Source organism: Gamsiella multidivaricata, assembly GCF_025024155.1.
Source record: "Gamsiella multidivaricata strain RSA 2152 chromosome Unknown BC939scaffold_4, whole genome shotgun sequence".
Taxonomy (NCBI): domain Eukaryota; kingdom Fungi; phylum Mortierellomycota; class Mortierellomycetes; order Mortierellales; family Mortierellaceae; genus Gamsiella; species Gamsiella multidivaricata.
In genome coordinates, this window is record NW_026251712.1 from 232249 (window position 1) to 248054 (window position 15806).

Sequence of the window (15806 nt, forward strand, 5' to 3'; positions counted from 1 at the left end):
CAACTACAACGAAGGAGTTCTCTACGTGGTTTACGATACGTTAGACACCCTGGACGGATTCGACATTCCCGATTGGCTAATGGGTTGTATGATTGCAGTCATGATTTTCTGTCTTTGCCTCTGGGTTTGACAGAATATTTTCTGAATGCACTTTATACTGGCTCGTTGTACAGAACTTTTTTCGGTCCGACTTGCACCCAACACTACTAGCCGTACCCCATCATTATGCGATCCAATGTTAAGCCGCTCACGATTGAGAGTATGCTGATCGTGTCTGCGGACGATATGTACCACATGGATGTCAAGCAATCAACTACCTCACTGCCATGGACACTAAGGCGCTCTCACTAGACAAATATAAAGCTATTAGCTCTACAAGAACAGCAGTATTAATTAAAGCAAAATAGAAGGCAGACACGGACGATAGTGCTCAGGTCGATCCTCATAGTAATACTGAATATTGTAGCTAAAGACTAGGCGCGTTTCAATGAAGGGTGTCCCAAAGGACTAAGAGACTAAATGATCATGACCATGATTCTATAGAATAACCATTATTCTGTACAATTCCTTCCTGGAGTGCAGAGCTCTGTATTTCATGAGAGAGGCTCACGCATCCGAACAATCGATCGAGCCTTGGTACATTGCGTGTGCGTGCAAAAGGTGTAATACTAGGATACTAGGTTCAGTTTGCTATAGTGCCATCAGTGCTTCGCCCACATCCGAGAGCACAGTTAGCATCGACATAACTACTATATAAACCCTATTTACGTATACGCAGAACTAGATAGTCTCTCCTTTGCTCTAAATTCACTCTCACTGAATTCCATCGTTTCCATTGCATCCTTCTCATCCATTTGTTCGCACCTACCGAATACAAAACACGTGTCTCCCCTCTGGCCATGCTTCGCCTTTTTTTTTCTTAGAATGGCGATGTTCGCTGATGTTGGTACTCGTATTGGGAGCTCGATCGATGAATAGCAAATTGCTTTGGTTGGACGCGAAGCTGAAAAATCTCGCAGCATGCAATTTCAATGCACCCACAGACAAGCAAGCAAACAAACACATACAAATGTAATTAAAGAGAGAATGAATAGTAAATATGGTGGAGCCCAGAAATAGACTATCAACAACAGGGTGGCGAGGGTAGTTCCCTCCAGTTTAAAAGCAGCAATGCTCGCACTGCGGTGATATGTGGCTCGACGAGACCGCCCTCCTCTACCGTTTCCCGATTGCTATGTCTCTACACAAGCGTTGACATGGTCGTCACTAAACCGCAGCCTATCGACCCCATTATATCTGAGTCGCGCGAAGGAAAGCCGTTCTCTAGCGGGCTATGCATTAACATGGCAGTGGTCGTCAAGCATCTTCCGATCGCGATCAATGAAATCCAGCAGCCAATACCTATTTCAGTGCTCAAGAGCGCCTCGTCGAGGCTACTACAATACGTTGTTTCGCATGGCCAAAACGTGTACCTTGATTGGGAGAGTAGTCAGCTTTACATCCTGTTCGACACGACGGACTCAAAAGACGGTGTTGAGATTCCGATTTGGGTGATCATCTGGATCCTGGGCAGCATAGTCATCTCTGCTGTTGCTTGGGGGTTAAGCGAAATGCTCCTCTGTCTGCCCTATGACGTCAGGTTGACGGGACTGACCATCCTGTTGGAGCTGGGCTTTCCTGGTCTTTCCAACAGATGTACAGGCATCGGCACTAATGATAATAATTTACATGTATTTATTCAGAGTAGCAGTAGGGCAGAAAGGAAGAGCGGTAGGGGAGCAGAAGGATTAAAACTAGAAAGGGTTGACAGAAAAATGTTGGAAAAGAATTCGTTTTATATTTCTCTGTGGGAATAGAGTGTTCTTTTAGTTTTTGTCATGAACAGTTTTCTACTAAAGCCGGAATAAATCCACGAGCATCCTAGAGCCAGCGCGGGCAAAGGTCGCGCGAGGCAGGCAAGGGGCGGGCAAGGCAGTATGAAGGCGGGCAAGGGGGCGGCGAAGTCTCTATCTTGAAATGTAATGGATGCTAATTGTTCACATTTTTTTTATTATCGACGCATTGCAAGTACTTCCATGCTCTCGGTAAACTTGGACTAGCTCGGAGCTAAACGAGAAGTTTCTTTGCGATGGGGAGATCGGGGAAGTCCCAACTCCTCTTGCGGCTTTCAGGCTTATGCTCCAGTAATATTGCGAGGTCGTCCTATCGAAACGAGGTTGATCAGTCAAAATTCTTTAACCAACCATCCTCATAAATCTGACTTATTTCTTAATACCTCTTACCTTAGCAGCAGACAAGGTTTGAATGGTCCCAAGCAATGAGGGTAGCATGTCCACCGAAGTTGGGATCACGAATGCTCCCACACGTTCCAAGAGAAACATTCCTCGCGCCTTGATCGTCAACCTCATGTAGACGCCCTTGGTATGAACGATCTGCATCAACGGTGCGAAGGGATTGTCCCCCAGGAGAGACTTGCCAAATCGTGCAAGCCGATAGAGGTCCCAAGCATTTTTGGCGCGGTAAGTCTCCTGGCAAGGTCCCGTTACTTCTCCGAGGAGAAGTTCCCGTCCACCAATCTTCGCGATGATGTCTGGCCTGTCCGGGCGCATGCCTTGGTCTTTCTGAGTTACACACACAGTGTTGGGACTTTGTAAACAGTAACAAGTAAATATTAGAGATGTAGCAACAATGTATGCTATTTCACGAGGCAAGTGCAAGCGGTATTATATACGTACAAATGGATGGAGACCTTCTCGTTTGCCCTCAACGTTCCCAGGAGTATTGGCGCAATGTACGTAGCTACAAAGGTTTCTTCTGCGATCCGGCTTTCCTTGTCAAGGGGCAAGTGCTCGATACTATTTAAAGACAAAACAGTGTGCAGTTGAGTTGGGGTTCAAGAGCTGCATTTCATTTAAATGAACGGGCCAACAACTTACAATGTCGCAAACATCACTCTTATCTTCCGGTCCTTGATGCCCTCCAGTGCCTCAATGGCCTCATTCCGCTGATCATTCATCCGGAGCTAAAATTGTAAGAACAAGTTAGTCCAGCGTACAAACGAGGCAGGCAATTTCATAAATGCATTATACAATACGTACTCTTATTGCCTTAAGAACACACAGGTCGTATTCTTCTTCAACTTGGAGTCTGACAATTGGTGCGACATTTTCCAACCTAGACTCCCCGAAAACAGATCGCATTCTGTCCGTTGGTGCATATGGCGCGAATACACCGAATGTCGCGCTACGATGGTAGAAGACATTGAGTATCAAGGGATGTAAAAATAATACAGTGGCCAAAGGAAAGCAAGAGAGGTACTTACATTGCGTCTGCCACATCAACTTTTTTGATTTCTTTCGCGAACAACGCTTCGATCGACATCTTTTGGTATTCCTGAAAGAGGCATGACATGCATTTTTCTTCCACGATCCACTATAAAACCAGATCATTAGCGTTCATTACTATACGCCTCGTCAACTTCAGTTGGAAGAAAGCGTTATTGTAGCATAACACTTACTTCACATAGGTTGTGCCTTGAGTGCATAACACTTGCGAGAAGATCATCTCGATCTTGATCATCAACTATTGCGCTTTGATCTGCGGAATATTATAATGAAGAGCAGGGTGAGATCAGTGCGAGCTACATAAGCCTAGAGCCGACGGATATCGTTCATGGTCATTAAATGGTAGTCGCGAACGGAGCCCATGGCATAAACTTGAAGCAAGCAGTACCTTCAGTTTCGAGTGTGTCGTGGGCTGTTCCCCGTTGAGACTCCACTATCGATTGTAAAACAGTAAGTTTCTAAAATCAAGAAACTCAGTCATCTTTGCCAAAAGCCGTCAAAAGCAACACCTTCTCCGTCAATCGGTCGGACCAAATTGGAGAACGCCTCAGGTGGATTGGTTTCCGACGTTAATGGCACTCCCTGGTTTCCACAGCCCGCACGAATGTCTTCAGAAGAGTCCGCTTGTGTGAGTGACGGCACGTCACCAAAGTCTGTGCATTTCATGTTCCATGAGATATTAGGCAATTAGTAATATTAGAAATAGATATCTCAGCTAACAGCAGGCATACAAAAAGGCACTGTGCAATGGAACGCACATGGCATACCCAATTCTTCTTGGAGCATCCGTTTCATCATGCCGTTAACTGATGCGTCCGCCAAACCTGTTACTACGACAGATTGGAGCTTGGCAGACCGTTTCCTTTTCTGAAGGGCCCAGTGCATGTCGTCCATGTGCTTGTAGGCGTTGTTGTTCCACTTTCGTTGTAGCTCCTCACCCTTTCGAAGAAGTCCGTGGTGCTTGCACTGAAGAAGGCGATCAATGGTGTCTTTCCAGTCATAGTGTGCTTGCCGCCTCATGAATCCATTATCTTTCGATGTGAATGTGAGATAACCTCTATAGTCGATGGCGGTGATCCGTGTGCAGGTTTTAATATACTCCTCTGTGGGAAGCCCACTCAGCTCTGCTCTCCAATCGGCATCCATAATGCTTGAAGATTTGTCCTGCTTCCTCCGAGCGAGAGACATGAGTGGTGATGGTAGGTGGCGTCTAACTAACATAACACAAAAAAGCAGACATAGTGCATTAAACCCAATGTAACTCATAGAGGGAAAGGAATAAAAGTGAAGAGCGAGCTCAAGTCAAGAAGGCTCTGCTAGAGCGTTAATGAGTACTCCTGGGACTCCAAGCAGGTGGCCACGATTGGACTCTAGCATAGCGAGTCCTCAAGTGGTGTTGAGCTGTTTGTAACCTGCTCAACGTGCGTGGATGGAGCGCGACGGCCAACCCTCGGCATAATTAGATTCGGGATGGTAGGATTGAGCTTCAGCATGGTTCAAGAAGGCTCTGCTCGAGCGTTAATGAATCTCCTGGGGCCACAAACAGGCTACTACTATCGGACTCTCGCATAACGAATCCTCAAGAGGTGTGGGATGATTAACATCCAACGCGCGTGGATGGAACAATGTAGGAGAGGTAGTCAACCCCATGCACCCTGACTAGGAAGTATAATAGATGATAGCAATTGGATCTTGGAAAAATTGCTGTGTACACTTACCCTGTCTCGAGATTGGAAGGCAAAGAGTAGTTGGAGCGAATGGCAGATGGGTGAACTTGGAGCGAATTCCGTCGCTTTGAAAGCAGCACGTCACCGATGACAAAAATAGCTACATTTGTGTGGCCGGAGACACGAAAACTAGTCTTGACTATGGGATGATAGACTAAAACTCTGGCCATTTTCTTGTCGAGTCTTCTTGACTGATTCGATACAGAAGAGGTCCTTTTGCGGCTTTGGGGGGAGCGCTGCTGCTGCTGCTGCTGGTAATGGATGCGCTGCTGCTGGCGCTGCTGGCGTCGATCGTGGAGGAGCTGGAGCTCGTCGCCGCCATGCTCGTGTCTTCCTCCCAGGGGTACCCGCCGTCTGCCGTCCTGGGCTATAGGTAAAGAGGTCTCTTCTGGTTCTCTAGATACCCTCGAACGACCTTGGACATATTCTCCGCGGCCATAACGCCCCTGTGGTGATACCTCTCGCAGTGGATGCAGTAAAATTGGCGGATGTTCACCTGGGCCACAAAGTTTTCGCAATCAGGGCACTTTTTCGAAGTGTAGTATTCGTTCAGTCCAACTACGATATAGCCCAACGACCGCGCCTTGATAAAAATAAAGGAATAAACGTGCTATCACCATGTGCAGATATCAAACGTTAGAACTCTTTGCGATGGTGGCAAACGGCATACGTACCAACGGGATAAAGCATGCCAAAAATGAAGAATGAAGCGATGACAGGCGCCCGGTGCTCTTGAATTGTCCAAGACCCACTCCGACCAACACTGGATTTGCAGGGTCTCGATGTTGGCCGATGCTTCCGCCTAAGATACCGAGCAGACTCGCTGCAATGGCCTGGTTATTCCGCTTGCTTGGCCCTCTCCATGTCCAAAGCATGCTTCTTGAATCGATTCTTGTTCCCACTGTAAAACTCGGAAAGCCGCTCCTCGACCTTCTCCAGCTCCTTAATGTAATCAAAGAGATTGGCTCCTGGACCTCGAAGGGGTGGAAGTCGGGATTCGATATGGGCATTCGATTCTTTCTGCTTGTCGGGAGTCGCTTCCTTTTCTCCTTCTAGCCACCTCCTGTGCCGGAACACTGGTTAGAGTACCGCCTTTTGGTTGACGGCGAGGTTATAGTGAGCATCTGGATCTTCCGGTACATATCCATATGCACCCACTACAAACGCTTGTCCAGCATCGAGCGTGAGGATCTTGTTATCGTGAGGGTCGACCTTGGGCCACAACCGTGCAACATCCTCCTTGGTCTGGATAACATACCGAATTTCCTGCAAATAGTAGTCCACCCCTCCGACCGTGGACGTGGTCCGTGGTGGCAGGCGATCCGCCGGCAGTCTCCTGTACCGCACACACTGCAGTTCCCTCAACTTGAAGCCAAGCAGATACAGTCCAAAACCATCCGTCAGCAGCGAGCCCCTTGAAATATACCCTTTCTCGGCATATTCTCCTGGCTGGAATCCGGGCTCCTCCAACTTTTGCAAGTGGCTCCTTAGAGCATCGAGGGACCACAACTTGATCGCAGCTCGATGACCAGCCTTTCCTTTCTGGCGACTCGTTAAATTTTGTGGATCGATATCGGCGACAAAGTGTTTGAACAAGAAACCTGGCTCCTTTGCGCCTATCCACCATTGTATCCCTTCCATAGTAGCGAAGCCTCCATCTTTGGACACCAGTTCCACCGATGTAGGGTTGCTTCGACGTAGTCATGGGCGCAATCCTTCAGGGGTTCTAGGTCAATTTGTTCAGCGCGACGTAGTTTTCAACTGCTGATATATCACCCCGAATCTGAATTTCCTCGTTGGACCTCTTCAGCAGCCCCTTGCTCGCCCTCTTCTTCAGCTACAATTAAAGAGAAAGAAAAGAATTAGCGATACATGTATTAGGATTCCTGAACATCTGCGTTGATAACATGACACCTCAACTCTTACCGTCTTGTGTAGATCACAAGTTCCCTTCTTATACATTCTTTTTAGCTCGGCTTTCAACTGTCCGACTACAGATCGCACCAGGTCCGTGGGAGTAAATGGCAGAGTTTTGTTTATCTCTGACCGAGCCCGCGGTGGAGTGTACAGATCAAGACCTTCAAGACGAGAGATGAACGCATCGACCTTGATCCCAATACCAACAGATTTCGGGAAGTTGCCGGAGTACAGGTGTATTAAAAAGCTCGAAATGAACTGCAACCGCTCCTTGTCATCCTTGCCTGATCCTTCCAGGTCTATGTCGTCCTCATCGCCATCCTCTTCCTCGTCATCGTCCTCCTCCACAACGCCAACAATCTCGTCCCCGTCCTCGTCATCCTCCATAGCATCATCGGCGTCATCTTTGACATTCTTCATACTGACTCTCGGACAGAGAAGATCTAAAAACTTCCGATCCTCGGCATCCAGGCTTTCAAGTCCTTTCTTGACCAAGTGTTCGATGTATTCCCCGATCAACCTCTGGCCCTGGTGCTTGATGCGTGACGCTTCGCTCGAGGCCTTCTGATGGATAGCCATCACCTCTTGTTGCAAACCGTCTTGATTTGGAAGTGCACGCTTGACATTGGCCAATAAAGTACCAAGATACAAAGAGGTCGTCGGGTGCTGATAGGCCATTAACCCAGTGATTTTTAGTTTCTCCGTCGTCGCTGTCGATATCGACAGTGATTTCGGCTTAGGCTTGGGTTTCGGCTTGGGTTTCGGCTTGGGTTTGGGCTTCTCAGGCTTGTGTTCCGGTTCCTTGTAAGGCTTAGCGACAAATTGTTTCATCTTGGGTGGGGGTGGTCGCTTCTGAGCCTGAGTCCTCTCTCGTCGTTTAAACGAGCACCAATGGCGATGCTGGGAAATACAAGTCCGCGGCAAGGGGGGATGACCAGCTTGCTCTTGAGGAGAAGATGAGCCTTGGGTGGTCAAGGCGAGCTGCTGCGATTGTGCTCCTGGAACTGGTTGGGCAAGGGGAGGGGGCTGAACGGCCTGCCGAGGAGTCTTGATATATGCACTAGAGTGTTTTGATGCTGGCGACTCAACCGTTTTGAAACGATTTGGGGTCTGAGATGATCTTAGACGCACAATCTGTTCCTTGGAGGTGCTAGTTATATTGAACAAAAACAAAAATGGTTAGTTAAACTAGTCGCTAATGATGCCTAGTAGAGAGCAACATGCACCCCCAATCAGAAAAAATAAATATTACCTTCTCTCGGGCGGACGACTTTTCTTGAGTTGCTCATGTCGGGAACGAAGGTCTCCGAACCTCTTACGGAGATCATTGAATGAGAGGCCAGGTGTAGGGGCGTTTTAGGGGTCGACAAGAGTCTGTTTCTTGTCCACAAAGACTCGCAAAGCGACATCGAATGTCTCGCCCGTTGTGTTCTTGGTCGAGACTGTAATGTGGCCCAGGTATGCAGTTACGATGGACTCTGTGTCTAAGAGAAAAAAAAATATAAAAAATAAGAGCATATTCTATTGACGTGTCCCAAGACCACAAATCATGATCATTTGCGCTTTGCTCGAGTGTTACCCTGCGCATTGAGACTCTTGATGATGGAGTAGTTTGTGGCCGGGCCGAGTGAATAGATGTTCTTGTTGTAGTCATTCGATGATACCACGGCGAGGGCAGTGAGATGATCTCGAGACAATCCAAGTTGCTGACAAACATCTGCGAGCTTGTACACCAGGACAAGGTATTTCGGAATGGGACGCCACAGAGTACAGACGAAACCATAGGCCAACATATCGCTATCAGCGGAGATGACGATATCATCGGGTCCGCAATCAGTGGCAATCGCCAGGTCCGCTTCTGTATCGCAGATCCGTACTGTCCAGACAGCTTGCATCATGTATGTGAGGAATGCTTGACGGTTAAGCGATGTCCAGTAGAATGTAGCGGCCAGACTGGTCCTGACATCGGTGAAATGGCGCTTCCGCGGTTGAGGTTGTTGTTGATGTGCCGTTCGAGCTCGTCCAAGCCTTTCGTGCATTGGACAGTTGCCTTTTCCCGAGAAGCCCTGCGAATCTCGGCTGTGTGCTGCTTCTCGACAGCCTGTCCTCCATCGACGTATAGAACCAGGTTCGAAGTGGGGCCAAAGCGCATCGAGGATCGCATGAGCCCGTTCGGGAGTATTGTAGGAATAGGCGTTCCTGATCACGGAATAAAAGGACAAGACATCGATTCGACCTTTTCAGTCTTTTAGACCCATTGTCGGTTTACATGGGCAGTGCGAAGTAAGGAAGGGTGGAAGATGAAGAAAGGACTGAATGAGAAGCAAGAGAATATGCCGCGGCCAAGGGCATCATTTTGTACGCGTCATCCGCGACACCAGCCTTATGGTCCGTGCACTTGCTTGCACATGAAAATTCTTTTAGAGACGAGAAAAAACAAAAAAAAACTCCTTCCTATCCTTCGTCTCGTTCTCCTTTTCCACCCATTTTCCACCCCTTTCCCCGCCTAGAGTCCCTCCCCCTTCGCCGAGAGTTCCATCCCCAAGCATGTGTGACCTCTTGGTGAAGGACATCTTCCTCTTTTCGGATGAATTTGATCTTCTCACTGCTGTCCCATTGTAAACCAAATGTGCAGTCACGTGCAGCCATTTTGTTGAGGAAATTGGGAGGGAATCGACCGAAAAGGTAACCAGAAGAATCCAGAGGTAAATAAGAGGCCACTGGAGGTTAAGTGAATCATAGAGAGTGAGAAACGAAGTGAGTTATGGAGTACTTTATATCAAAGAAAGACAAGTGCTAGAAAGCTAAAGAGCAAGGGTCAAGCACGACCTTCTATTTATCTACGGACGATAGATCCACAGGTGGTGTGGTCTATCGGGACGACAAAGAACGTCGGCACATAGAACACAGAGTTCACAATGAAACGGTGGACACGGAAGGGGCTTTTGGTGGCAGGTCTTTTTCGTTGCCACTATTCCCAGAAATAGACACATGTTGAGTGTGGCACTCTTTTAGAGTGTGGTCGCCTGAACTCACGGAATTACACAACAATTTACGCGACAGTGCGCGCTGAGTACTTCAACGCGTCCTGACCGCGATATACGTTTCCTGTACATTAGGTTTAGATCGGACTTGCTCCGCGCAATGTACTAAGTACCAGTCTGGCCATGTTACTAGGTACATTGCAATGAGATGCCTCTATATTTTATTATTTATTTTCTACATAGCTTCTTTCAGTATCATTCAATATAAAACGGAGTGCGTTCATGCAATAGGTTCGGGTCGGGGAGTGTGGTTGAGTATGTGTTTATTAGACAAAGACTGAGGCTCTATCAATTGGCAACCGTGCTCTTAAATAGCTGTGTCTGTGCAGGTACAGATCGCTAAATATAGTATCTGATAAACTGGGCTAGTGATATATATAACTGGTCTTGTTCTAGTTCAAACTCGTTGCAAGTATACTTCGCATTTCGCATGAGCAAATCTCCTTTGAAAGTCATTCCACTTTTCTTGGAGCACGGCCTCTGAGTCGGCATTTCGAATTGCTTTCAAACTAGGGCGCATCATGTCGCTATCGGCCACCTTTGATCAGATAAAAGAGTAAGTGTCAGAGATTTGTATCTCTGTGATTGGACGATGGTCACATGTACAAGACCAGAGGGCTTCGGGCTCTTCTAGAAGAGCCTAGGAGTCCCGTTATCCTAGGTGGATACCCACCTACAGCCAGATTCAGCTTAGTAATAATCAGCTGTAGACAGCTATAAAAGGACGCGCGTAGTCTAGCTAGTTAGTCAGTCTTGTCTAGTTCTAGTTCCAGTTATAAAGTTCCTAGTTTCCAGTATCCTCTTGTCCCTAGACTCACCTTGTCAAGCTCTTCCACGCAAAACTCTTACACCTACTAGCGGTACCCTATCATTATGCGATCCAATGTTAAGCCGCTCACGATTGAGAGTATGCTGATCGTGTCTGCGGACGATATGTACCACATGGACGTCAAGCAATCAACTACCTCACTGCCATGGACACTAAGGCGCTCTCACTAGACAAATATAAAGCTATTAGCTCTACAAGAACAGCAGTATTAATTAAAGCAAAATAGAAGGCAGACACGGACGATAGTGCTCAGGTCGATCCTCATAGTAATACTGAATATTGTAGCTAAAGACTAGGCGCGTTTCAATGAAGGGTGTCCCAAAGGACTAAGAGACTAAATGACCATGACCATGATCCTATAGAATAACCACTATTCTGTACAATTCCTTCCTGGAGTGCAGAGCTCTGTATTTCATGAGAGAGGCTCACGCATCCGAACAATCGATCGAGCCTTGGTACATTGCGTGTGCGTGCAAAAGGTGTAATACTAGGATACTAGGTTCAGTTTGCTATAGTGCCATCAGTGCTTCGCCCACATCCGAGAGCACAGTTAGCATCGACATAACTACTATATAAACCCTATTTACGTATACGCAGAACTAGATAGTCTCTCCTTTGCTCTAAATTCACTCTCACTGAATTCCATCGTTTCCATTGCATCCTTCTCATCCATTTGTTCGCACCTACCGAATACAAAACACGTGTCTCCCCTCTGGCCATGCTTCGCCTTTTTTTTTCTTAGAATGGCGATGTTCGCTGATGTTGGTACTCGTATTGGGAACTCGATCGATGAATAGCAAATTGCTTTGGTTGGACGCGAAGCTGAAAAATCTCGCAGCATGCAATTTCATTGCACCCACAGACAAGCAAGCAAACAAACACATACAAATGTAATTAAAGAGAGAATGAATAGTAAATATGGTGGAGCCCAGAAATAGACTATCAACAACAGAGTGGCGAGGGTAGTTCCCTCCAGTTTAAAAGTAGCAATACTCGCACTGCATCTAAGGTAACACTACTGCCATTTATCACACGTTCTATTCAAAAAAAATTCCCCATGTTCGTACCCATTCCAATTATTGTTCCCAAAATTATCCTGGCTGTCTTCCGGTTCCTGCTCACCAGCGCCTTCGGAGCAGTCCTCTCGTTTTACTCAAGTTTCAATGGCGAATACTCCAACAGCATTCGATGGATACGTCAAGGCGGCTACTACGAGATGTTGAAAGCTCTCTGGCACTCCCGTGGGCTGAAACCTCACATGATCAAGATCACCATGGCCGTCATCTTCATCCTGAGTCTTGCGTCAAGTTTTACGGACAAGCTGGCTGTGGGTTTTATCAACCCATCCGTGAATCAGGGCAAACATTCCTTTGTGATGACTAGCAGCCCTCAATATATCTTCCCGGATATAGCCACTACGTTCACCAAATGGTCTACCGCTATCCGCCCTGGAGAGGACGTTGTCAACGCTGTTTCCCGGATATTCAGCAACATCGACAGCATCCCTGGCGCCAAACCTGGAAGGATTTACATCCCCCGAACATTCCCGTATGAGGTTGCGTGCAACCAGCTGGATCTCCTATTGACCGATACTAGTGGCCAGGCACTTGTCTCATCCAACGGAGGCTGTGAAAGTGTTACTATTGGAGGCGGTACAGGAAATAAGGTTCTCTACGCAAATGCAACCACTATCCAATTATCCAAAGGACGATGGTCCACTGCTGCTCCCACTGTTTGGGAGGGATACCCCAATGGAATTAGCATGGACGTGTCGATCACCCGTCCTGGTACGAGGTGCGTTGTGGAAGATTTCTCTGAAGCCATTATGAGCTCGGGGGATCCAGATAGCGGATTGACATTAGAGCCAACAACAATGACCACCAAGTGCGTGTTTCCATCAGGGGAGGTTGTCGTTCTCTCAGTTTCATCAACACGTTTCGCTTCATCGCCAGCCAACCACTTCCGAAATACTTCGATGGCTGTCTTCGGCGAATTCGACGAGCTGCTACAGGCCATGGAAAAGTCCGTCAACAATCCAACTTTTGCGTTAACTACAGGGCTGTTTGCTGAAGTCGAGGTCAAAGGTTCTACAGCCACTGCGGTGATATGTGACTCGACGAGACCGCCCTCCTCTACCGTTTCCCGATTGCTATGTCTCTACACAAGCGTTGACATGGTCGTCACTAAACCGCAGACTATCGACCCCATTATATCTGAGTCGCGCGAAGGAAAGCCGTTCTCTAGCGGGCTATGCATTAACATGGCAGTGGTCGTCAAGCATCTTCCGATCGCGATCAATGAAATCCAGCAGCCAATACCTATTTCAGTGCTCAAGAGCGCCTCGTCGAGGCTACTACAATACGTTGTTTCGCATGGCCAAAACGTGTACCTTGATTGGGAGAGTAGTCAGCTTTACATCCTGTTCGACACGACGGACTCAAAAGACGGTGTTGAGATTCCGATTTGGGTGATCATCTGGATCCTGGGCAGCATAGTCATCTCTACTGTTGCCTGGGGGTTAAGCGAAAAGCGCCTGGATAAAGAATATACAAGCTCCCTGTACATGAATATCGCCATGGGAATCAGTTCTCGAACATACACAACTGCCCCAGGACTGATGCCTTTCAAAGAGGACCCTATGGGCTTTGAGGGGGTCCCAATCTTTTCTGATCGCGCCAACGACCACAGAAATACCGATACTTCTACCATCTCTCTTGTGTAACTGGAATCAGCGAATAAACACATGCAAACCATAAATTGCTCACCAATGCAATGAAGGCACTGCCTCACTGTTTCATTGTTTGTTTGCTTCTACTCTTGAGTTCATTTACCGGAAGCATTTACTGCTTTTTGGGCTTTTTTTGGTTCTACAGCAAGCCTGAGGAGGTTAATGTGATTGCCGTGGAAGTGTTGAGCCCTTCGATAGGTCTTTTAATTCCAAATTGTATGACTCTGACAGTGTATACAAATGAGCTGCATGCTCTGTAAACAGACAATTGTGCCAATATACCCATGCTGACTGACGAGGCGCTAGAAGATGCGGACTCATTTGATATGGCGAAGCTCGTTCCTCTGCGTTTTTAATGCAAGGGATGCCCGCAATACGAGCCAGCCAAATTCACATACGCCTTCTCCCCATACTTCATCCACATCTCAAATCTTACCATGTTTTTACATTGGAACTTTTTTGTTCTCACTCTCTTTCTAAGCGCTTTCCGAGCGCTTTTGGTTAGCGCCCTGGGAGCAGGTCTCGCAATATACTCCCGGTTCAGAGGCCCATACGGCAACAGCATCCGATGGGTATATCAAGGAGGAATCCTCGAGATGGTCAAGTCGCTTTACTATGCCCCTAGCATAGTACCCCCCACCACCATCGCCGCTTTGAGTTTCGTAGTCGTTGCCAGTTTTGTAGCAAGCAACCTGGACACCGTCGCTACGCAATTTATCAAGCCGTCGACAAGTCTCAGCCATCCATTTTCGGAATCGATTGCCTCCAAACAATTCTCATTGCCCGGCGTTTACTCGGCGTTCTCCGGATGGTCAACCTCGATTCAGCACGGCGCCAACATCGTGGATGGAATAAAGCGGATGATAAATAACACCAACATCATCCCTCAATATCGTGGGGGGCAGATATATGTTCCACGAACTTTCGACTACGACGTCGAATGCAACCAAATGGACGTGTACATCTTGGATCACACCGTCAGCAACCTATTCCTATCCAATGGTGGCTGTGCTGCGGCAAGGATTGTATATACTGCCTCGATCAACGTGAATTCTTCAGACGCTCGCGTTACGAAACTTTCCGATGGGAGATGGACTGTCAGGGCTCGAGGATATGCTAGGCTCCCCGCAACGGAGACACGTACAATAGCAATTACGAGCATGCAGGATAGGTTATGCGGGACTCCAGGCTCGTCGTCCGTGTCCATGCGTGGCATCGTGACGGGTATTTCTTCATTTCCCAGGACAATTATCACCAAGTGCTTGCTCCCGACTGGCAAGGTGAGGGTTGTGTCGGAAACTTCCACGCGGTTTTCGATGACGTCTTACAAGCTGTTCCCGAACGCTATACTAAAAGCGTTCAGAGAACCTGACGAACTAATGCAAGCCATGGGGTCCTCTATAAGAAACACCACCTTCCCGAACTCCACGTTCTTCGTGGATCCCTCCTTTTACGCGGATTCCGTTTTGCTCTCAGAAGTCCGAGTCCGAAACAGTACTGTAGACGTGATTGCCTGCAACTCTTACTCGACGGCGTTTTACAACGTTAGTTCTATCGCTATGACATGCATCTACACCACAGTCGAGACCCTCTTCTTGAAACCGCAAGAAATTAACCCGGCCATTACGACAGCTTTGAGAGGCAAACCACTTCCTATGTACCATAATGTCAGCCTATCGATGGCCATAACTCACATCGTTGCCAAGGACGAGAGCGGTGTAGGGCCGATAGGCATCTCAACATTACAAAACGCTACAGCCTCTGCCGCGCGATATATGGCCTCCCTGGGACAGAACTTCCTTGAGGACTACGACGAAGGCGTACTCTACGTGATTTACGATGTCGTGGACACCCTGGCCGGATTCGACATTCCCGATTGGCTAATGGGTTGTATGTTTGCAGCCATGGTTTTTTGTCTTTGCTTCTGGGCGCTGACAGAGTACTTCCTGGACGTACTTTACACCGGCTCGTTGTACAGAGTTATTTCGGCCCGATTTATACCCAGCCCTACTAGCGGTACCCCTATCATTATGCGATCCAATGTCAAACCGCTCACGATCGAGACTATACCGGTCCTGCCTGCGGACGACATATACCCCATGGATGTCGTCCCGTCAACTGTCTCACTGCCACAAACACTGTAACCTTCTCAGCGGACACATTATCACTCGTATCAATAAAGTAAATTAAGTCATCCATGAGATCAAGTTCTGCATC

At 47.7% G+C, this 15806-nt stretch overlaps 7 protein-coding genes across 7 annotated transcripts; 3 read left to right on the plus strand and 4 right to left on the minus strand.

Moving 5' to 3' along the window:
* Positions 1–1207: 1207 nt before the first annotated feature.
* Positions 1208–2059, plus strand: BC939DRAFT_185577 (uncharacterized protein). The gene has a single exon (XM_051550483.1). The coding sequence runs from the start codon at positions 1257–1259 to the stop codon at positions 1854–1856; it is 600 nt and encodes a 199-aa protein (XP_051416906.1). The 5' UTR covers positions 1208–1256; the 3' UTR covers positions 1857–2059.
* On the minus strand, positions 1982–4834 carry BC939DRAFT_185601 (uncharacterized protein). Its single transcript, XM_051550484.1, has 10 exons — positions 4112–4834; positions 3876–3997; positions 3733–3802; positions 3518–3597; positions 3323–3432; positions 3099–3201; positions 2937–3004; positions 2736–2855; positions 2283–2646; positions 1982–2202 (listed from the first exon to the last, which is right to left on the minus strand). Exons 1-10 carry the CDS (start codon positions 4608–4610, stop codon positions 2107–2109), a joined length of 1632 nt encoding a protein of 543 aa, XP_051416907.1. The 5' UTR covers positions 4611–4834; the 3' UTR covers positions 1982–2106.
* A 758-nt stretch (positions 4835–5592) lies between these two features.
* BC939DRAFT_436994 (uncharacterized protein) lies at positions 5593–6374 on the minus strand (the record flags this gene model as incomplete). Its single annotated transcript, XM_051553641.1, is given in 3 exon segments — positions 5593–5654; positions 5746–6341; positions 6352–6374. Coding segments are annotated over 2 exon segments (226 nt in total), but the record flags the coding sequence as incomplete, so codon positions are not given.
* BC939DRAFT_185758 (uncharacterized protein) lies at positions 6371–8030 on the minus strand. The gene is made up of 2 exons (XM_051550485.1): positions 6998–8030; positions 6371–6908 (listed from the first exon to the last, which is right to left on the minus strand). The coding sequence occupies exons 1-2, from the start codon at positions 7817–7819 to the stop codon at positions 6798–6800; spliced, it is 933 nt and encodes a 310-aa protein (XP_051416909.1). The 5' UTR covers positions 7820–8030; the 3' UTR covers positions 6371–6797.
* BC939DRAFT_185770 (uncharacterized protein) lies at positions 8031–9157 on the minus strand. The gene is made up of 3 exons (XM_051550486.1): positions 8568–9157; positions 8241–8466; positions 8031–8138 (listed from the first exon to the last, which is right to left on the minus strand). Exons 1-2 carry the CDS (start codon positions 9025–9027, stop codon positions 8345–8347), a joined length of 582 nt encoding a protein of 193 aa, XP_051416910.1. The 5' UTR covers positions 9028–9157; the 3' UTR covers positions 8031–8138; positions 8241–8344.
* Positions 9158–11918: 2761 nt separating this feature from the next.
* BC939DRAFT_472998 (uncharacterized protein) lies at positions 11919–13583 on the plus strand (the record flags this gene model as incomplete). Its single annotated transcript, XM_051558318.1, has 1 exon — positions 11919–13583. The coding sequence occupies one exon, from the start codon at positions 11919–11921 to the stop codon at positions 13581–13583; it is 1665 nt and encodes a 554-aa protein (XP_051416911.1).
* Positions 13584–14026: 443 nt separating this feature from the next.
* Positions 14027–15733, plus strand: BC939DRAFT_517463 (uncharacterized protein; the record flags this gene model as incomplete). The annotated part of the gene is made up of 2 exons (XM_051561171.1): positions 14027–14400; positions 14761–15733. The coding sequence occupies 2 exons, from the start codon at positions 14027–14029 to the stop codon at positions 15731–15733; spliced, it is 1347 nt and encodes a 448-aa protein (XP_051416912.1).
* Positions 15734–15806: the final 73 nt, after the last annotated feature.

Coding starts and splice junctions, on each gene's coding strand:
- BC939DRAFT_185758 (XM_051550485.1), bottom strand. CDS start 7,819: ATGAAACAATTTGTCGCTAAGCCTTACAAGGAACCGGAACACAAGCCT. Junction 6,909..6,997: donor CTTGTGATCTACACAAGACG/GTAAGAGTTGAG, acceptor CTTTAATTGTAG/CTGAAGAAGAGGGCGAGCAA.
- BC939DRAFT_185601 (XM_051550484.1), bottom strand. CDS start 4,610: ATGAGTTACATTGGGTTTAATGCACTATGTCTGCTTTTTTGTGTTATG. Junction 3,803..3,875: donor CTGAGGCGTTCTCCAATTTG/GTCCGACCGATT, acceptor TCTTGATTTTAG/AAACTTACTGTTTTACAATC. Junction 3,005..3,098: donor GTGTTCTTAAGGCAATAAGA/GTACGTATTGTA, acceptor ATGAATGATCAG/CGGAATGAGGCCATTGAGGC.
- BC939DRAFT_185577 (XM_051550483.1), top strand. CDS start 1,257: ATGGTCGTCACTAAACCGCAGCCTATCGACCCCATTATATCTGAGTCG.
- BC939DRAFT_185770 (XM_051550486.1), bottom strand. CDS start 9,027: ATGCACGAAAGGCTTGGACGAGCTCGAACGGCACATCAACAACAACCT. Junction 8,467..8,567: donor CAAGAGTCTCAATGCGCAGG/GTAACACTCGAG, acceptor TCTTAGACACAG/AGTCCATCGTAACTGCATAC.